Raw genomic sequence first — 23,097 nt, forward strand, 5'->3', positions numbered from 1 at the left:
TGTGTCGTTTTCTCTCAATACGATCCACATTATAACGCCATAAGATTAAATCTAACTTCAGTTCGGAGAGGATCACTTGGACAAATTAAGGGTATGTGAGATTAGGCGCGAAAAATCCGATAAGTAACGTCACTTTCTTTGCCAATTGGATTCTACATTTATAAGGTTTAGATCACCGCATGACTTTATTATTATAAAAATTTATTGACTTTTTTCGGTGAATACGATACCTATACTCAGAGGTCAAGGGAATAACGAATGTAATGAAATGACAAGATGGATAGAATCGCAAGCGAGCGACGAGATAAATGAGTAGAAATTGAAAATTGTTTAAACAGAGGGCCATATGTGTGAACAACACCATAGTACAAGCAGGAATGAGGTGCAGAAAACTGTAAAGTAACAAAGATGTAACGATACAGTACTGACCCGATTTTGTCAGCCCCTATTTACGAAAAAAAAATTTGCTCTCAAGGTTTTATTATCAAATTTTCTTTAAATCTTATTCAACCCAGTTAAAGCTATTATGAGTATGGATAACTTAGTGAAGAAAGAATTCTGATAACTTGTTTACTTTTTAATGGAGAGCTGAAAAACGTTTTGAAAAAAGGGGCTGAACAAATCGGGTCATCTAGGTATTATACAACTTTTGTGAAGTTTCGATTTTAATGTATCTGATCGAGTATTGGATAGAGGCCTTTGACCTGACTATTGCTTGCACATGGTTTAAGACGCCCCTAGGGAGACGTATATCTTGTGTGGCACTTTTGATTCACTTCGGCTGGAGTTCTTTTTTTAATTCAACTAGGTTTTTATTTTGCAATAATAAGCTCCGTGTATACAAATACAGTTGGCAATTTGTTCGAGAAAAACCTACCATACCATTTTTTTGGCTAAAAACTATGAAATAATATAAGGATTGATTGGCTATCAGAACCGATGCGATATTTTCATTGATATTTATGTACTTGGTTTTAATCGGAAATTGGGGCCCAGATAGCCTTAGCGGTTAACGCGCAGTTATTCAGCAACACATTTGGGATAGTTGGGACATAACACCAGAAAGATAGGGAATTAGAAAAACAATAAGAAGACAAGGAATCTGGTTTTAAACTTTGTTAATCGCCAGTTAAATGATTTAGCCTTAAGACACCGTTAGTGAAATCAAAATTATTGTAGGTATTTAACAGATATGTTGCTTAGTGTTAATATCTTACCAAGAAGCAGCAGCTTGATGTCCTTCGCAGCCTGGATGCCGTCTTCCTTGAGGTTTCGCTCAATCAGGCGGCTTCGTGCTGCCGCTGCACGCTCTTCAGCCGATTGTGCGCACCCCATTATGCGGATTGCCTCCGTACAAAACGTCGTGGACAATTTGGTTTGTTCGGCCAGCAGCAGCTTGGCCGAAATCACAGATCAAATGAAAAGTGGTAAAGAACACGCGACCGTCGTTTTGCGGTTATGTTTACCGTCGTCCTCCGGCTTACTCTAGGCAACAACGCTGCCTTCTACTACCTTCTTCGCTCTATTTTGTGCGAAGAATGATGCTTCACTTCAATATTATAGCTCTGACCGAGCAACTATTCGACAGATTGAGCTTTCGTATCAGTCGCACATTTGAACACTGATTCCGACAGATTCTTTTAGCTTGACCACCATCTCTATGCGCTAGAGAAACATTTTCACTAATAACCGCTTTTTTCCTACAACCAGAACTTCTTCTCACGATGGAGAACAGATATCAAACTGCAAAAAATGAAGCGCATGAGATTTTTATTATGCCCATCAAAACACATCTTCTCTGGATATCGATCACTTTTATGGCGGACAATATAACGGAATCACCACTTCAACTTCTTCAGTCACCTATAATATGGATATCCGGTTCTAATTCACTCGCTTACACCAAGCCTAATGACGGAGCATGTGTTCTTAATAATAACCAGCAATGATTCGATTTTGTTGTAGATCTAAGATACACTTACATCACATCATGTGTAAACAATCTCATAGACTTTGTATAATATCGTAGCTTCAATCATTGCCCACTAATAAACTTATTGTCTAGACTGTTGTGAAAGATAATGCAAGCAATTCATCAGTCATTTGATACGAAAGCATACAAGTCATAAATGCACGGTGTCAAGAACATAATGTAAAACCTTATGTATTACATCATTTCTTTTAGGGTTTAAAAATAGACATTAGTTGAACTTATTCTTAGTCGAGCCTACCCAATAGACCCGAAACAATAAGCTTCCTGAAGCCATTATGCAAATTTGAAGGGTGCCTTCTATCGTGACGCATTGTACACTGAGAGGCAAAATAAAGTGCCCACCTTACCAGTTTTCGAATTTCTCTCATTGATTTGGTTCAAATTAAAGTTAACACACTTAAGTTTCTTTTTGATATTTTATTTTTGATATTCTTCATCAACATCTTGCGGGAAATCTACATTCTACATCAACATCTTGCGGAAAATCTGGAGGTTTCGCTGATCCAGACGGGCCTTGAAGAGAAATTTATATTTCAGCAGGACAACGACCCGAAGCATACTGCCAAGAAGACTCAGTCTTTCTTTCGGTCTTGTCGGATTAAACTGCTGAAATGGCCTCCACAAAGCCCAGACCTCAACCCCATCGAGAATTTGTGGGCGATTCTCGATGCCAGGGTTGACAAAACTGGTGTTACCAACAACAATAATTATTTCGAAGCCTTGGAGCGCGCCTGGGAAGAACTAGATCCACAGCACCTAAAAAACCTGGTGAAAAGCATGCCGAAGTACTTTCAGCAAGTCATTAAGGCCAAAGGAGGACACATTAACTATTAAATTGCTTTTATTTTTCTTTAATTCACCTTTTTTGGGGCCAAGAAGGAAGTGGGCCCCTGTTTTTGGCACTAATTTTTTTGTCAATACAAATTGATTTTCTTTTTTCTTTGAGTAAATCTATTTTTTATCAAAATTTTGTAAGTGCAACTTTAAAAGAATATCAAAAATAAAATATCAAAAAAAAAAACTTAAGTGTGTTAACTTAAATTTGATCCAGATCCATGAGAGAAATTCGAAAACTGATAAGGTGGGCACTTTATTTTGCCTCTCAGTGTATATGAATAAAAAACCGACTTGAAAAATCTTAGTTACACCCCCTTAATTTCTTTATTTGAACCCTAAGAAGGTACTCTGAAATGTTGAGCAAAATGCATCAAGTATAAATGAGCCTGAAATTTCCATCGAGAAAAACGACCAAATATATCAAGCATGTGCTGGAATAACGGCGTAAGTAACATGATAAATGTTTCTTCATCTTCTTCCGTAAACAAAGATGATTTTTTTTTATATCAAGCATCAAAATACCTGGTCACTGAATGTTACTTGATTGCCGTTATTAAATATGGCATAGCATGCCTAGTTTTTTAAATATTTGTTGCTAAAAATGCATTATTTAACTATTTCAGTCAACTTTCATGCAAATTTAACAGTTTGTATGGCAATTTATTTGCTTAATTTACTACAGAATTTAAACTTTATGTTTTGAAGAATTCTTATCAGCAAAATTTATAATTAAATGAAAATAAAATAATTTAGTTCTATATTATTTAATTCCACTAGAGTTCACAACTCTTGTACTCATTTCAGTTTTTTTTTTTCATTTAATTATAGGTATTCCACTAAACAGCTCGAAGATTTATTATCAATGTTTATAATACTTTTGATGCTTAGAAGTTATTTTATAATACTCTTTTACCTTATAAAATAAGTAAAGAATTTTGTAAGGAGATTGTAGGAATGTTGCAAAAAACGATTTAATCGTAATTTAATTATGTAATTTAATATCCTATGTAGAAGTTTAAGCCTTTTCTCTATGCTTGTGAATTAGATCACTGAAAAGTTTGATAAATCATACGCTGATTTAAATGTGAACACAAATGAAACCAGTATTTTATACAACTTTGGTTACATAAGCTACATGTTGCCCAAGTTGTATAAAACACAAAACTGCAATGTATTGAAACAATCAGATTTACTAACCCCAAATTTACTGAAGAGACATTATTCAATCCTTGAGTTTCTTGTGGTTCAAATGAACAATTTGGGAATTTGTAATTTAAGATTTTTGCGGTTTGCTAGTCTGGGACCAATCTAGAGTTTACGGAAGAAAATCCTTCTATACAAATGAAACAATCAACTCAAGATTAGCCAATCAACATCACAGATCACCATCACCCCCATCCACAAGTACCCTAGCTCGTAGACAACCATAACCTAATTAATTTTCGCCAGCTTTAGAAGAGTTAACAACAGCACAAAATCTATGTCTCTCCCATCTGAGATTAAAACCAGCAGATACATTCCCAAATGCTTGAAAGCAAAGCCTCGTTAACTATGACCTTGAGGAAGAACGACGCGAAGGACTGTGTGGGTGTAGAGAGGTGCCTATTCTCTAAACTTGTGTGGATGAGTCAACCCCTGCTGCTCTGTGGAGATCTCACGAAGAGAGCGCTATCTAAGATAACGGAGAAGAACACCGGCATAAAAAGCTATGTAACGATTAAGACATTTTATCGTGTTATCGAATCAGAAGCCTCAAGTGTAAAACAGCAGCTTTCCCACTTCATCGCTCCCCCTTCAGCTGAGTTACGAAAAAGTTAACTGCCTGACTGACCGGGCACATCCACATGCAAACATCCAACGGAAGCGGGTGGAAATTCTCACAACACCCACACAGCTTTCGGCTATCCCTCCCCCCGCTTTAACGGTTTTGCTAGAACGATAAACGATGGAGCCACATGGTTTGTAGTGGTATTTGTGGCATCTCGTAAGCGAGCGGGTGCTGCTGGATGCTGGCCTCCCAAAATCCTCCCATTCGCTCCCAGCAGATGAATAAACTTTCGCTACTGTAATCTGAGAGTTGCACACTGGCAAATCAGCAGATCCATAACTCAGAATAACTAAATCATTACATCCCTACTGAGACAGAACCTTGTTTTCAGCATAGTGTTCAATGAGCACTTTTACGATTATTAACTAAGAGTTTTTTTTTGCCAAAGTTTCCATTTTCTAATTTGCAAATCGTGTGGCATGTACGTCAGAGAAATTAAGTCATAGGGTAGAAGCACCGGTTTTGGCCATACGCCAGTTGTAGCCATAGTGGATTATACACCGTTTTACATAGCCAATCAGCATGAAACCTTTTATGTGCAGTAGATCACATTCATATGATAGAGCTACATTCATTTACTTGTCCAAATTGATTCAAAACATACGAAAAACAATTAATTTTCCTTATAATTTTACCTCCCATACACCTAATTTGGCCAGGGCACTCCTAATTTGGCCACTCTCATGAAAAATCAATGCAATTGGCCAATTTAGGAACCGAAGATAAATCTCTGGCCAAAACTGGTTCCGTTGGCCTATATTGACCAACGGGATTTTCAAAGCGAAAAAATGGTTTTGGCTCAGTTTTGATATTTTACACATATAACATGGATTGAAAGCTTGCATTTGACATATTTGTTGTATAAATACGGCTTCCCATTCAGTTTTTATTGACGAGAAAACGAAAAGAAACTATCGACCAGGAATCGAACCCGGACACCAAACCCGGACAGCAAAATTTTTCTTTGTAGTCACAAGCGTTGCCACTAGTCTAAGGAAGGTCCCACGCTCTTTAACGCACCAGCACAATATATCCATTGTGTTAGAAATCATGTCATGAAATGAAACACGAATAAAAGACATTTTTTTAGGTGAGAAAATGGAAATATGAGACATCATGGAAATCTGAGTCTGTACCTGGCCACCTTCACCTCTAGAAACAATTTGCTCATAATTTGTTGCAACCACGGGAGAATGCTTCTGATGACGTACCGCCTTAAAACAGCTCCAATTATTTACACCGTAAATTTTCCATGCCATCGTCACCGTCCAGCCGGAGAACTGAGACGGCAGCAGAGCCAACGTTGCTTCCGCGGCAAACGGTACCGAAACCGAGAACAGAAATAAAGGGAAGTGATTCATCTAGCAAGCTCTATAGCTCGCAACGAACGTTGATTTCTGTTTGGGGTACGCAAAACAGTGGGACAGTGTTTCTCAGACTACGAATAGTATCACAATGTAAGTCACATTGATTAATATATAACATTATTGCATTGCAATTAACCACTAATACCAGATTTAAGAGCCTTAGCTCGATCGTTAAAACGAAACCTTACTAAAAACGGTTGAATTCGAGTCTTAAAGAACTTTAACATCTGAGAATTTCCTTGACTCCCAAGTAAAATTTATTTTACTTTTAATGGTACCAAGTCCTTTGAGGCATGAATTGTGCCACAATGTTATTTATTTATTTATTAGGAGCAGGGAAAAGCCTGTTTAAGTTTAAGTAACAATACATATATAACAAAAAATATAATCTTAACAAATAAAATTCTTAAAATCCATCACGTGACGAGAGACAAAATTTGTATAAAATACTTCTTAATTGTAGTCCTAGACAAAGGAAAATCAAACACACTGTAACACTTATTAAAAATACGACACATACTAGTTAATGGTGCATGGTAACAATAGTTAGTTCTCGAGAACGGTAAACGTTTGAAATCATTACTACGCATGGTTCGACTCTTTATACTAATTTAAAGTTGACTCAGTAAACTGGGGCAGTCAATTCTGGAACTTAGTAAATCCGAGATAAAAATGCTTTTGATACATTTCGGCGCATTTCGAGCAAGTCAAGATCAATTAGTTTACATCGATGTTCATAGCTAGGGAGATTAGAAAGATCATTCCACGGTAAAAATCTTAATGCATATCTAACAAATTTCCTTTGCACGGTCTCAACCCTCTGAATTCCATTCTGGTAAAACGGAGACCAAACAACCGATCCATATTCAAGAACTGAACGCACTAAACAACAATACAAGAACTTCAAACAATGAACATCTCGGAACGACTTAACCACCCGGAAAATAAAACCTAATTGAGCTGATGCGTTTGCTGTAACATACTGTAACGTATAATGTTAGGTTCATGGCTGCTAGCGCCCAGCTCATACTATCAAAATCCTGCTCCAATTGGTCAAACCACCTAGCTCGTTGCACTCCTCTTCATCTTATACCGGCCGGGTTTGTGGTTAACGCAATGTGCCCTGCCAATCGTACCTTTCCAGGTTTGGCGACTTTCTCGATATCACCGTAAAGCTTCGTAAGCTCCTGATTTATTCTTCTCTTCCATAGGGCAAAAGTACCAATTTTCGACCTATTCATACGATTTTGGATTTTTTTGTAGGCCGAACATTAGTGCTAGTGTTCCCCTACGCCAAAGATCTCTTAAGCACACGTCGTTCAATAGCTCCTAGCGCTCGCAGGTCCTCTTTGAAAATGTTCCACGTTTCAGACCCGTAGAGGACTACCGGTTTTATAAACATCTTGTACCTACATGGCACACTTAGTACGGTGGTGAAGATTACCAGATCGCAATGTCTTGTGCAGTCCGTAGTGAGCACGACTTCCGGCAATTATTCGAATTTCTCTGCTGCAGTTATTATTCGATGTAACCAATAATCCGAAGTGCACAAGTACCCACCATATACAATGTATGCCAGTTCCCCAAATTACCCTTTCACTAGAATTTCCCCGAAAAGGGACGTGGCTTAAAATTTCAGACTTTTCAAAAATGCTGAGGACAGTATAACTCGAAAGAATCTCATCAATAAAAAAGAAGGAGGGTGCATAGCAGAAAAACAGATAATTCTTCACCTTGGAACGATAATAGTTGTGTCAATTATGAGTGCCTGGCACAGTAAATGGCTGGGCATGGCGTACCATTGGTACCTCGCGTACCTGGAGGAATGAAATAGACCCCATTGTGTGGTCCTTAGCCTCTTGCCCAGCATCTCCTATCCCTACCTCTTGGTGGTACTGGCCGGGGTACGACTAACCTCAGGGAAGATCGGGCAACCAACGTCGGTGGGAACTTTGGTCGTATGCTAACAGGGAAGGGGGGTTTGCTTTTGCTTTTGCAAACCTGGAGCGTCTGTACTCCATGTTAGGAGCGGCTCACAACAGCGTCTGTTCCTCATGTCAGAGGCGGCTGATCATCATCCGAGTGCCAGAGAAGGACTCTAAGCTAAACTGCGCACTATGGCCCTCCGAACATTTAGGTGGAATGGTCCTCCGCAAGCCAACCGTAAAAACACATCAGCATAGGAACGTCAACGAGAGAATACGAACCGGAACAATCAGCAAAGACCACAGCGACGGAATAGGGATTGGAAACTCGGTACGTGGAAAAGCAAATCTCTCAATTTCATCGGATGCACACGCATACTCTCCGATGTACTGAACATTCGCGATTTTAGCATCGTAGCACTGCAGGAGGTGTGCTGGACAGGTTCGATGGTGCAAACGTTTAGAGGTGATCATACCATCTTTCAGAGCTGCGGCAACACACGTGAGCTGGGAACAGCTTTTATAGTGATGGGTGATATGCAGAGGCGCTCGATCGGGTGGTGGCCGATCAATGAACGAATGTGCAAGTTAAGAATCAAAGGCCGATTCATGACTTCAGCATAATAAACGTGCATAGCCCACACTCCAGAAGCACTGATGATGACAAAGACGCATTTTACGCGCAGCTCGAACGCGAGTACGACCGCTGCCCAAGCCACGACGGCAAGATCATCATAGGAGATTTGAGGGCACGGAATGGCCAGGAGGAGGAGTTCAGACCGACGATTGGAAAGTTCAGCGCCCACCGGATGACGAACGAGAACGATGGACGGCACTTTCCCAATATAACCGACGTCAGAACCTATCATGGTGCTAACATTGACTCCGACCACTACCTAGTGATGGTGAAACTACGCCCAAAACTATCCGTCTTCAACGATGTTTGGTACTGTCGCCCGCCTGGGTACAATCTAGTGCGGCTTAAGCAACCGGATATCACCAATGCGTACGTGCAGCATCTTGAGGCAGCGTTTCCTGTTGAGGGCAAGCTCGATGGGGCCCCCTCTTGAAGACTGCTGAAGAACAGCGAAAGCATTGTCCAATAGATGGCACTAAGTTCAAGAAATGATTGGCTCGACAAGGAGTGCCAGAAGGTTTTGGGGGAGAATAATGCAGCGCGGGCTGCAATGCTGCAGCCTGTTACGCGGCAAACCGTGGAACGATACAGACTGAAACGGAAACAGCAAACCCATCTATTTAAGGACAAAAAGCGCCACGTAAAAGAGGTGGAATGTAAAAAGTTGGAGTAGCTGTACCGTTCTCAAGAAACGCGAAAATCCTATTAGAAGCTCAACGCATCCCACAATACCTTCATGCCCCGAGTTGAGATATGCCGAGATAAGGATGAGAGCATATTGACGGACAGACACAAGATACGAACAACGGCGCAAAAAAAAAAAACAAAGACACAGAAGGTCATGACAGCGAAGGTGATGGCTACCTCAGCACAGCGGACAGTGGAAACACACAATGGAGGAATTCAATACTGCCTTTCAACAGCTCAAGAACAACAAGATCACTGGCAAGGATGGTATTGGAGCCGAACTCATCAAGATGGGCCCGGAGAGGATGGCCGCTTGTCTGAATCGGCTGAATGTCAGAATCTGGGAGACGGTACAGCTACCGGAGGGGTGGAAGCAATACGTTATACGCCCTATCTACAAAAGGCCGACAAACAGGAGTGTGAAAATTATCGTGCAATCACTATCCTAAACGCCGCCTACAAAGTGCTATCCCAGATTATAGTCCATCGTCTATCATCTAAAGCCGTCGATGAAACCTACTTGATGTTGCATCGATGGCCGCCTGACCAGTGTTGTAAGCAGTCACGGTAGTCGACACGTTTTCGTTGATATTCGGCAGTGCTTCCCATAAACATTCACAACACGAGCGATCAAACGAATGTCGGAAAAAAATGTCAATTCAATGCCTCAATGCTTCGCTGGGAAATGTTGCGGTTTTGTTTGTTTCTGTCATTTTTCGTAATTGACGCTATTTTCACTGTATGTGTGTCTCATTCGAATTCCCATAAACATTCACAACACGAGCGATCAAACGAATGTCGGAAAAAATGTCAATTCAATGCCTCTGACCATGATAGCTTCGCTAGGAAATGTTGCGGTTTTGTTTGTTTCTGTTATTTTTCGTAATTGACGCTATTTTCACTGTATGTGTGTCTCATTCGACATAAAAATTAGAATCACACTATTGTTGATGTATATGAACCGAAATACAAAACTTATGATTAATGCACATTTCATTGTGTCAGACGACATTCAAATGACAGTTTTTTGTGTTTCTTGATTACCATTCTACTCCTCGTGCTGTGTGTGAGAGTTGACGGTACCGGATGAATGCAGAAAATAAATTGACTGTTGTCCATGGCAGCGAAATGAACGTCGAACAACGGACGATCGACAACGGACCAGATCTTTTCCGTGCGGCAAATCCTCCTGAAATGCCATGAGTATCAAATCCCTATACATCACCAGTTCATAAATTTCAAGAAGCATACGACAATATTGACCGAGATCATGGACGAGAACAGCTTTCCCGGGAAACTCATATTGAGACATCGTTGTGGACGATGTGCAAAACTGGGTGAAGATCTCGGGCGATAATTGCGGTTCGTTCGAATCGCGCCGGGGATTACAAGGTGATGGACTATCGTTCCTGCTGTTCAGCATTGCGCTTGAAGGTAACATGCGGAGAGCCGGACTTAATAGTCGAGGTACGATTTTCACAAGGTCCGGACAATTTGTCTTCTTCGCGGACGACATGGATATTATTGGGATAAAATTTGGAATGGTGGCAGATTTGTTCACCAGCATGAAACGCGAAGGTGGTGAATGCGTCGAAAACAAAGTACATGCTGGTTTCGCCTACTGAGCGCGACAGGGCCCGCCTAGGAAGCAGTGTCACGATAGACGGAGATACTTCCGAAGTGGTTGATGGGTTCGTCTACTTTGGATCCTTACTGACGGGACGGCTGACAGCAACTTTAGTCGGGAAATACGACTATGGGCTCCAGAAGAAACTGCGATCGAGAAAGATTCACCCCCGCACCAAATGCACGTTTGTACATGCTCATAAGACCGGTAGTACTCTACGGGCTTGAAATGGGAACTATGGTCGAGGAGGATTTACAAGCTCTTGGGGTTTTCGAACGCCAGGTGCTAATGACGATGTAAGGCGGTGTGCAGGAGAACAATGTGTGGCGGCGAAGAATGAACTACGAACTCGTTCAACTCTACGGTAAACCCAGTACCCTTGAGGTGGCTAAAGCTGGAAGGATACGCTGGGTAGGGCATGTTGCAAGAATGCCGGGTAACGAATCTGGTTGGAACCAGAAGGCGAGGGGCGCAGCGAGCTACGTGGATTTATGTACCAAGTGCAACAGGATCTGGAGAGCGTGAGTCGTAATCGAGGATGGAGAGAAGCGGCCATGAACCGAGTGGATTAGCGGAATATTGAAAATACCAAAAATGTATAAATATGAATATCTCATCTTGTTAAAATTTGAAACATGTTGTTATAATCAGTTCTGAACATATACAATTTATCCCATTGATAACTCATCATGTTATCAATTAGTTATGAAGATTGAACAAAGGTCACAAAAAGGTAACGTCACTCACCCAACGGTGAAATCTTTTCGAAATTTGATGAAGGATTCCATATTTTTTATGCAATGCTCAAATACAGCGCTAAACTAATTCGATATTGTAAATTTTCCATAATGGAATTAATGATATGTTAGTATAAGATATAATATATTTCTAAATATTTTTATATCAGCTATAAAACTTTTATAGTTACTGAGCAAAAAATAATGATTTGGGAACCCCTCCTGAACAGCGTCCACACCGAGAAGCGTGAACGTGTGAAAGTATTTATGAGTCGTCGTATTTTCTCACTATAATGGATTGACCATTAGTAAATGATCCGACCGGAGCTGGAACGATTAGAATCCGGATTTCCCACTATTATAATTCGGTGCGAAAAGCATATGCTGCCCGGTGTTAGTCAACCAGTCTTGAAGTTTACTATTCCTACTATTCTCACACGTGAGCATTTCCCGAAGATGTCTAATAAAGTTTGTAATGATTAAATCGATCAGAAGAATCTTTATCGGTTAGTTGAGTTCGTTTGATTGAACAATTTATTTTCTAATAACGTTTTTCATGTGCGAAGAAGATGAGTTTACCATCGAAAATCTTTGCACTATTTAAAGTACGTCAGGTTCAAACGCCGCGAGTGATAAAGGAATTTTATTACATCATACTCTAGCCCTCAAGGATAAAGTAAAAACGACATGGCTCCCTAGTGGCAAACCAGGAATAAAGTGTTCCCACTTTTATGGCGAGTAATTGTCAGTCAACAATGCATTGAAACAATGTATACTATCCATAAAAGGTATGATGTATACAAATATGAAACTCTATCCAGTTGAAAATGGCAAACAAATATAATCTAGTTGAGATCAGTGCCGGAATAAATAAAGATCTATCCGCGGTCAGACTCCCAGTAGAGAACCGCATCACAAAGGGCTAAAAATAACCCCTTCCGAATGCTCCAGCCAGCTCCAATGTCTGTGTTGGGGATTCACACATAGTAAAATCCGATGTAAAGGCCGTGAGCAACAGTAAAAACAATTTCCATAGACGTCAGTAGCATAGCAACTAGAAGCGCCAGTCCAGCTCGACTGCATCATCACCAGTAACAGCCCGTGATGATTGATTTTCCAGCAGCATTTTCCAGTAAGTACCGTACAGCGATGCTTATCAATGGAAACTAGAACGAAACGCCGTTACGGTGTGCAGGATGGATCGGGCGGGAAAGTAATTGGACACTGTGAGATTTGGAAAAGGCTGAATTGATAGAGAACGGGGTTGATGGAGTATTGAACTTCGGCTTCTACAGTTTAGGGCTATATCAATCACTTATTCGATTAATCGCTGGGTTCAAAGGTTAATGTTATGGCTATTATCAGAAGACCTGTGGTCATGTTTGAAATTATGATTAATGCCTCACTGGACGAAACAGTGCTGTTTGGCTTGAAAATGCATTTTTTATGTGACTTTTGTATCTATCAAATTGGGGACGAACTTGGTGTACTGGTTAGAACACACGTTTCTTACACCGAGGACCTGGGATCGAATCCCATCCCCGAAATAGTCACTTATGACAAAAACGTTATAGATGACGATTTTCTTTTGAAGGGAAGTAAGTTGATCCCGAGGTGAACTAGCCCAGGGCTCGTTAATAAAAACAAAAAAATCAATTAAGGTGAAACATCTCGGAACCCAAATATGGCCGTCACAATGGCCGACTTGTGCCCCTACTCACGTTTTCAAAGGCACAAAACTGGAGAAATAGTTGGTAATCGTTTCTGATCTTCTTATTTTAAGCTTTCTGCTAGTGCACAAAGCCAAAATAAAAAGTTCACTGTTGTTGGATACTTTCTTCGCGTGATTTGTGCCTTTGAAGTTTCAGTGTAATCTTAGAAATTGATTCCAAACTGTTTCACCTTAAATTCAAAAATAGTTTTAACATCATTGTAATGACTATGATGGACATTTTTAAATAGATCTTTCGCTAGAATGATATAGAACTTGGTATGGCTTCGATGCATCTTACGCTTTTGTGATCGTTGGGAAAGCCTAAGGGTAACGACCTATTGACATTCGATTGTTCTCGAAAAAAAAACTCTCAACGGAGCTATTATACAAGTTATAATCTTGAAGCCAAAGTCATCGACAGAATTGACATACCTTTGAGTCGCTTGAATTATTATGCATGTATGACAGTCAATAATGAGAGAATGAAGCAAGTGATGATCCAATCCCTACCAAACCTTCCTCGATTTCAGCAACATCCAAAGGTAAAACATACAAATATATAACTCTTCTTATAGCCCTCAGAAACAAGCAAACCCAAACACCGCCCTGTTGCATACATTCAATAGTAGAGCAAATGCCAAATTCGGCGAATGGCGACAGTTTGTATTCTCCGATTGCTCTCTGCCCGCATGTGGGCGTTGTACGACGACGGACGGAAACATAAAAAGGAAGTTTTACGTTCGATATGAAAACAACGCCATGAAACGGGAAGCACGAACGTCATGTCGTTACCGGTCCTCAAACAAAGTTAGGGAACTAGGACCAAACAGAAAAAAAAAGGCTAGAACCATCAGACCAGCCAAACGTGTACCGAATGTATATTGCATAAATTAAGGAGGCCTCTGGTTACCGGTAGTGGTCATGTGATTAGCAATTAAAATTTCGTTACATTCAGGAAAATGGCCTCTGGACGCCGTTCACTTTTTGGGATCAATTCCACCTGGCATCAATAACACAAGGCTAGCCAAAAAGCTTACGCAAATGTATCAAAAACGTGTGTAGATTTTTGAATCAAGATAAGCCATGTGTAATATCCAATACACTAAATTGGCATTTAACTTAAAAAATTATGGAGTCGGTTTCATTCTGTACACACGCCCTTAGCGGTAAAAGGAAAATCACGCCGATTTCTCTGAACATCCAAGGGTCAACGATCACCGAGCCTTCTGCGGTTGCCGAAGCCCTGGAAAATTACTTTGGTAGTCTAATCAGCTTCGATGCATACGATCCAGTTTTCCGCCAAAGAATCACTAACAACCAATCTATCCAACTTTGTGATTCCGGAGGACCATGGCGCTTCTCAGTTGAGTTGCTCCTTCTCCATGCGAGAGCTCAACTTTGCCCTCGGGTCGAGTACTGGCAAATCCGCCGGCCCTGCTGGAAATGGTTATCCCCCCCCCATAAAAATCCTCCCTCTTGGAGGTAAGGCGAAACTGTTAGAGCTAGACAATGGTATGTGGCACCAGCGATCATTACCGGACGAATTGAGAGAAAGTCTCGTCATCCCTATTCCCAAAATTAATGGAGTCCCACAAGGCTTGGTCATCGTGGTTACGCTTTTCCTGGTAGCGATGAACGGAGCGTTTGAAAACTTGCCACCAGACATTTACATTTTTATATATGCCGACGACATCTTGCTGGTAGCCATTGGTCATACTCCTAGGCGTACTAGAGTCAAAGCGCAAGCAACAGTAACGGCAGTACACAAATGGGCTTCTTCCGTTGGTTTTCCTCTCACTGCAGCTAAAAGCGTCCGCGGCCACGTTTGTAACTCGCGACACAAGTTAGTGAGTCCAGTAATCAAAATTGATGGGCACCCCATTCCAAACAAGAAAACAGTCAGGACTTCAGGAATTTTGATTGACCGTTTCTGAACATCATTAAAACGATATCCATAGCTTAGAAAGTCCGTACTGGAACTTCTGCAGACTAAATACCCGGGACACATACACCGTTACACAGACGTCTCTCTTTTCCAGCGTGGAGTTGGTATCGGCATCTCCGACACCCATCTGACACTATGTCAAAGTCTTCGGTTTTCTCTTCCGAAACAGCGGCCATCTTTTATGCAGCCATCTCACCAGCGAGTGCTTCAATCCTTATCCTCACCGACTCTGCAAGTGTTCTATCAGCCTTACAGTCCAAACGGCCGTCCCACATTTGGGCATTGCGGTTTTCAAGGAAATGTGGATGCAGACTTGTTAGCTGATACGGGACACCAAATATCTCGCTTTTTCCTTTCCGTCCCACCTCCAGACGTAAAACGCTGGGTTGCTAAATCCGTCAGAGACTACTGGGCTCAAGAATGGCATCAAAATACTTCGGCTCAGATTCGGAAGGTAAAGGGAGATACTTTTAGTTGGGAAGAGCTCTCCTCGCTCGGCGACCAGAAAATAATTTCACGCCTTAGAGCCGGACATAACCGTTTTGCCTATAACTTTGATGGCAGATTCTTCCGTGTGAACAATGCGATGTACACGACTCAGCGGAACATGTAATCTGTTACTGCCCTCTGTACGAACACCACAGAAGACTAATAATGTTCCCGGAAGCATCCACGACGCCCTCGCAAACGACCCCGCTTCAAGCCAGACTCTACTCCCGTACGTGACAAATCTACAATCTGAACCCAACTCTATTCACACGTCAGAGAATACCTAGGATTGGGCGACCGGTGGGCTCCCCGAAGACCTCTCCTTCGGTGGTAAGTTCCATCCAATTAACGTTACTCCATGCGCGTTTTTCACGAAAATTGTAAGCAATTTAAGAGTATGTCGTTATTAAATATTCGATTAAAACAAAACCCAGGCAATTTCCAAGACAGCTGTTCAGCCTTTGTTTCAACTAATTACAAAAAAAAAGTCGGCATTTGGATGCCGTAAGCTTTTCCTCAGCTTAGCTTAGCTTAGACTGACTACACATATCAATGGTTGCTATTCCGTGATTGACCGAAGTCAGTGAAAATGCACAAAAAATCAATTAGAAGTTCAGTTGGGATTGGCCATCATCTTCTTCAGTGTGCATAATTCAGTGACTCTATTTATACATGGTCAATAACGGCGCCGCCCACGTCCTTGCAGTCAGGTGGGATTGGGGGAAGGAATGGATTTTTAGACAATATCATGACAAAAAATTTAGAAGCAAGAAAATTACTATACTAAATATTAGTTTGACAGGAGCAACCAATGCGAGTAAGAGCAGTTCCTGATATGTCATGAATATCGGTTGACCAGCCCCCACTTTGAGGGAGGTTAAGGATGCCATTCACCAGCTCAAGAACAATAAAACTGCTGGTAAGGATGGTATCGGAGCTGAACTCATAAAGATGGGTCCGGAGAGGCTGGCCATTTGTCTGCACCGGCTGATAGGCACAATCTGGGAAACAGAACAGCTACCGGAGGAGTGGAAGGAAGGGGTAATCTGCCCCATCTACTAGAAAGGCGATAAGTTAGACTGTGAGAACTTTCGAGCGATCACCATTCTAAATGCGGCCTACAAAGTACTATCCCAGATCATCTTCCGTCGTTTGTCACCCGTAGTAAACGAGTTCGTGGGAAGTTATCAAGCCGGCTTCGTTGACGGCCGATCGACAACGGACCAGATCTTTACTGTACGGCAAATCCTCCAAAAATTTCGTGGATACCAGGTCCCAACGCATAACCTTTTCATCGATTTCAAGGCGGCATACGACAGTATCGACCGCGTAGAGCTATGGAAAATAATGGACGAGAACAGCTTTCCCGGGAAGCTCACGAGACTGATAAGAGCGACGATGGAAGGTGCGCAAAATTGTGTGAAGGTTTCAGGCGAACACTCCAGTTCGTTTGGATCCCACCGGGGACTACGACAAGGTGATGGACTTTCGTGCCTGTTGTTCAATATTGCGCTAGAAGGTGTTATGCGGAGAGCCGGGCTTAACAGCCGGGGTACGATTTTTACGAGATCCAGTCAATTTGTTTGCTTCGCGGATGATATGGACATCGTCGGCCGAACATTTCAAAAGGTGGCAGACCTGTACACCCGCCTGAAACGCGAGGCAGCAAAAGTTGGACTGGTGGTGAATGCGGCCAAGACAAAGTACATGCTGGCTGGTGGGGCCGAGCGCGACAGGGCTCGCCTAGGTAGCAGTGTTACGATAGACGGGGATACGTTCGAGGTGGTCGACGAGTTCGTCTACCTTGGATCCTTGCTGACGGCTGACAATAACGTTAGCCGTGAAATACGGAGGCGCATCATCAGTGGAAGTCGGGCCTACTATGGCCTCCAGAAGAAGCTGCGGTCAAAAAAGATTCACGCCCGCACCAAATGTACCATGTACAAAACGCTCATAAGGCCGGTAGTCCTCTACGGGCATGAAACGTGGACGATGCTCGAGGAGGACCTGCAACCACTTGGAGTCTTCGAAAGTCGGGTGCTTAGGACGATCTTCGGCGGTGTGCAGGAGAACGGTGTGTGGCGGCGAAGGATGAACCACGAGCTCGCCCAACTCTACGGCGAACCCAGTATCCAGAAGGTGGCCAAAGCTGGAAGGATACGATGGGCAGGGCATGTTGCAAGAATGCCGGACAGCAACCCTGCAAAGATGGTATTCGCTTCGGATCCGGTTGGTACAAGAAGGCGTGGAGCGCAGCGAGCTAGGTGGGCGGATCAAGTGCGTATCGATTTGGCGAGCGTGGGGCAGAACCGAGGATGGAGAGATGCTTGAAAATTTGAAGTTTGGCTTCGTTTTATAATCACCATAAAACACTGATTTCATTGATGTTTACATGAAATTTAAGTATAATTTACCAAACTTTTTTGTGATCTAGTCCAGCAAGCATGCAAAATAGGACTATAACTTGCATTTCAAATATAATTTGGGTGAAATTTCAGAATTGAATTTGAATTAAATCGATTTTTTCAACATGGTTTCAGTCTCCATACAAAATTCTTCGTTTCTCTCATATGGCAAAATACAATACTATTCTAAATCATCAGAAAATAGCTTTTGAGGAAAGAAAGTATTATAAACTTCACTCATAAGCGTTGTTACATACATGAAGTTTAAATTCTGTGACAAATTAAGCAATAAAAATTGCCACACAAGATGACAAACTGGCATGAAAGTTGGCTGAAATACTCAAATTTTGCAATTTCAACTAAAATCTTCAAAACTAGACGTACTATGATGTTTCGGAAAACGGCAATGGATTCAGCAACCCTTAAGTATGTAATAGCGGTATTTTGGTGCTTGAGACAAAATCGTGTTCCGCAGTGTTATGTGTTTTTTTTTTCGGATCCAATTCTGAACTACCTATCGATTAATAATATCATAGTGTTGTACCAAGTATTGTGTAATCAAAATCCGTTGATTTCATATTGAAAACGAACATCGAAACAAATCCTTCGGATCCATTACGGTTTTTAAATCTTTAATGCATTTGACATTGAACGTGTCCCAATTTACAAAAGATACGATAAACTGGGCCCAGATAGCCGTAGCAGTAGACGCGCAGCTATTCAGCAAGAGCATTCTGAGGCTCGTAGTTTCAAACCCCACTGGTCAAAATTCTTTTTGGGTTGTAAATATTTTAAACTATATAAACAAAAATGATTAATTGACAAAGAAAACTCTCAAACTCTAGCTGAGAAGCAGGCTCTGTTCTAGCAGGGACGTAATGCCAGAAAGAATAATATCATGGGCTGGGCCAAATACAAGATTATATACCAAATGACTCTACCAAGCCATTTGGTTGTAGAAAACAATGAATGATTTTATTGAGCTAACGGTCACTTTAGTAACACTAAGCAATTTTTATCCGTGAGAGTAGCGTTAATGTAAAACAGCCGTAAAAATACTAAAACGCTAATCTAAGAATTGTGAAAAAAAAATCCATGATGCCATATTATGCTTCAAAACGTACTATTAGTGTTCTTCATCATATACAAAATCTTATCTTTATAGATCTTCAATCGATCCTTGCAGTTAGACCTATATGATTCTAAACACGAAAGTTCTATTTGAATTTTGGGAAAACATGCAAGACGTAAATCAGTTCTCAGAATAGCAATCCCACTTTTTCGTTACGCAGCATTTATTTCAACAGTTAATTCCTAGGGTTCAAGTTAGGGATTGATATATAGTTCTGCGACACACTCATAACGACATTTAAAACGTAATCTTCAATGCTTGAATATCAAAAATGATAAGTTTCTATAAACTTTCACGGTTTTGGTTGAACAAAACTCACACATCAGCTTTTGAGCTTCAGGGTACATTTTTATGAAATTTGTCAAATGAGCTTGGTCTGAAGTAATTGCCCAAGCTTTCCTGTACAGTAACCAACACCTTTAATAATAAAAATATGATTTCAATCAATACTCAATTACAGAACGTAGAATACAGCTTACATGACCAAACAATACTAGCTCAAGACCTCTGCAAAAAGACATGTTTTTTTTTCAGTACGGGAAATCCCTTCCGAGCCACAGTATATCCCAGAACTCCCCAGAGCACACAGATTAATCGATAATCAGTTTTGCTTGTACAAATAGCTGCCAGATCTCGGGTAGCAACTCCGATTTCAAACCAATAAAACACGTCATTTTTGCGCACTGTGCTAACGTTTAGTTTAGGCTACTTTGAGATGATGACGACGGAGACGACGACGTTTACGATGAAGCGTGGAAAGGAAAAATCAATATCAACGTGTATGAGAGCCGACGGAATAAATAGCAGAAAATCAGACAGGATTCAGGCAGGGTCTGGAGCTGTGTGTATGTCCGTAGCGGTAAAAGTCAAGCATCAAGGAAAATCCAGCAACCACGCCGATGGAGAAGAATGGGTAATACACAGGGCCGTTAGTGCCAAAGGAAGCTGAAGTGGTCTTCCGTCAACGTCTGCCACCCTCAATGAGCCCCTCGAGGGGTGGTGGATGATAGCACAATATGGGCACATGAATATCCCGGGAATTGACAATCCCACGACTTTTCACTGACACGGTGAGAACGTTTAGTATCCGTTTGCACACTAGCAAGTATACGAGTTATCCTTGAATCATGGGTCTTCCGCCATAGCGTGGTTTTCACATCCAACCTGGCAAACTTTTCCAGTAACAAATTTTCGCCACCTTTGCACCTTGAACACTTTTCTTCTCACTTTTTTTCTGCACAAACACTTGCTTGTACCCGGGATGAGAGATCGATTTCGCGCAAACTTTCCACTAAGATTTCACCGATTTTCGCAACTCTGCATGTCAAATTTCACTTACTACTGCTTCCAAATGATGCTTACTCCAAAATTGTGCACAATTCCAGCACTTTTGCTGCTAAATTTTCACAAAATCTAGAAATTTTCCAGGAACATGCAGGATTTTCCCAACACCATAAGACACGAGAGAAAACTAAAACAAAACTGGAGCCGCCCTAAAAAGCTCGACGTACTGAATGAGAACTGGTTAATAGAGGAAAGACGAGAGTCGCCAGCACCGAACGCATACTATGATGGAAGCTCACCCACCTGCGCTTGATGGGAGAAAATGAGAACGAGGGAGAATAGCACCGGAATAACCTACTACTGTGTGTACTGTGCGCGATCTGGAGAACAAACATTAATAAAAATTCACCAGCAGTTAGGTGAACTAGGCTGTCAGGCACAACACGGTTGCACACTGGTTCAGAAGTCGAAAAACGTGCATTTTTAGTTTTCGATGTCTAAACGTGATTGTTTGTTTGTTTATTGTTTGTTTGTTTGTTTGGTTTCTAGCTTCATCTGCTTTTGCTTAATGAAGCGTTTGATGAGGAAAAGCCGATTTGAGTAGACCAACAACTCGCGACTTGATATAATAATTCTTGCATGTTCTGTGATCTCGCCCTAAAAGCCATTGGTAACCGAGTGTGTAGCTCCTTGTTTCTACGCAAATTAATGGACCACGATGAAAACTATCACCACTGGGAGAAAAAGGAGGACATGCTTTTCATCGTAACATTGTTGAATAACGTGTAAATCCATTCGTTTGCTCGGTAACAGCAAGCTACACACTCGGTTACCAATGGCTTTTAGGGCGAGATCGCAGATTATACGAGAATTGTTATTCTAAAAAGTTGTGTAAAATCAAAACGCACGATAATGTCGGTGGTAAAACTGAACCACACTCTACAGTTTTTTTTTTTTCAGACAAATTCTTTCTTTTATAACTGTACACAACTTTTTGGAACAAAGAAATACATACAATACCTCGATATAACGTTGCACAATTTTTATTTTCGTTACGTTATATCGAAGTTACGTTGAGTACACTCCTTTAGGCATAAAGACATTAGACATAGGCATAAGGATGTTAGGCATAATACACGTAAGACATAAAGATATTATGTGTAGCAGACGTTAGACATAATGGACTTTTGGCATAAACTAATTTGTATATGCCATCAAAAACATTTCAATTTTTGATCGGAATATATTTGAGGCCCATTGAAAATTACATATCTCTGAAGGAGCAGAGTGGGTGTCCTCAAGATATTACAGGTCATGGAAGAATCTGCAATATGCATACACATACTGTTTCAGAGGTGTGGAGAGATGTCGAAAACGGCTTTTTCCCGCATTTGTATATTTTAGAATTTAGGAATTTTAGATGTCGCAATATATGCAAGCAGACCAGCTCAACGCATTTTCCTAAATTATCAGTTATTTTTGAGATGTTCAATCAAAGTGCAATTTGTTTTCGTGGCTGAATTTCATTTGTATTTGTTATATTTATCTGGAAATATCAAGCATAAATTTATTTAAACGATCATTTTTTTAACTGACGTATCAACTACTTGTCGAATAAGAGCCAAAAAAGTTGGATGGATCTGCCTTAAAACTACTCGAAATCCTAGTATAGAATCTACATAATCATTCAAGGGGTAGTTAGAAGGAAAAATTCTGACGGAATTATTTTCAGCTACAATGCCAATAAATATTATAAAATTATGATTCGAAAGAACAATGTAAAATAAAAGTAGGGAAAACATGAGACAGTTTTGACGTTGCTTTTACGATTGCGGGAGTTTAATTTATACTTTAAGTATTTGAGTTTTGCTTTCCGTAAGCTGTCCGGAATTTGAAACAAGGTGCCCGCGAAATGAAGCAAAAGTGAGGTTGCGTCCGGAATAAGAATCATAGGAAAATCATTAATTTCTGTTTATTTCAGGCAATTCAAGCTGTGGAATCCGAATCTTCACCCACCACTCGGATGTTAAATGCTTTGAAATCCTAATAACGCACAGGTATTCAATCGGTTATACTTTACTGAGGCTTTAGGTGTCCGTAATATGAGTCAAAACGGTAGTCAAATCATCAATTAAACATACTAAGCCGCTATAAAGGGGCCCAGATAGCCGTAGCAGTAAACGCGCAGCTATTCAGCATGACCATGCTGAGGGTCGTGGGTTCGAATCCCGCTGGTCGAGGATCTTTTCGTAAAGGAAATTTTCTCGATTCCCAGGGCATAGAGTATCTTCGCAAGCTTTGTCCCAGTTGGGACGTAACGTCAGAAAGAAGAAGAAGAGAAGCCGCTAGAAAGACGTCATATCTAGTTGAGCATTGTAAATTTTCATGGATTGCTATAGAAAATGTTTATGAAAAGCTTAATGTTTATCTTTAAAATTGGGACCTTTTTTACAGTAGGTATTCATGGTAATAAAAAAAGTTTTTTAAGAA

The 23,097-nt window shown here is 41.0% G+C and overlaps 1 protein-coding gene across 13 annotated transcripts in view; it reads right to left on the reverse strand.

The window, feature by feature from the left end:
- The window catches only part of LOC5570867 (G protein alpha o subunit), a 312,336-nt gene that overhangs the window by 220,315 nt on the left and 68,924 nt on the right, over positions 1–23,097 (reverse strand). Inside the window, exons 1-2 of one of the 13 annotated variants that reach the window (XM_021843952.1) lie at positions 20,686–20,840; positions 1,218–1,743 (exon numbers count right to left, since the gene is read on the reverse strand). The exons of 7 other annotated variants lie outside the window; for them this stretch is intronic. In XM_021843952.1, the coding sequence (XP_021699644.1) occupies positions 1,218–1,335 (118 nt within the window). In that variant the 5' untranslated portion in view covers positions 1,336–1,743; positions 20,686–20,840. Of the gene's footprint in view, positions 1–1,217; positions 1,744–20,487; positions 20,841–23,097 lie in introns of those variants that run through there. 5 more of the 13 variants (XM_001659329.2, XM_021843957.1, XM_021843958.1 and 2 more) reach the window with 5 other exon arrangements.

This window comes from Aedes aegypti, chromosome 2 (genome assembly GCF_002204515.2).
Source record: "Aedes aegypti strain LVP_AGWG chromosome 2, AaegL5.0 Primary Assembly, whole genome shotgun sequence".
In the NCBI taxonomy this organism is placed as follows: Eukaryota; Metazoa; Arthropoda; class Insecta; order Diptera; family Culicidae; genus Aedes; species Aedes aegypti.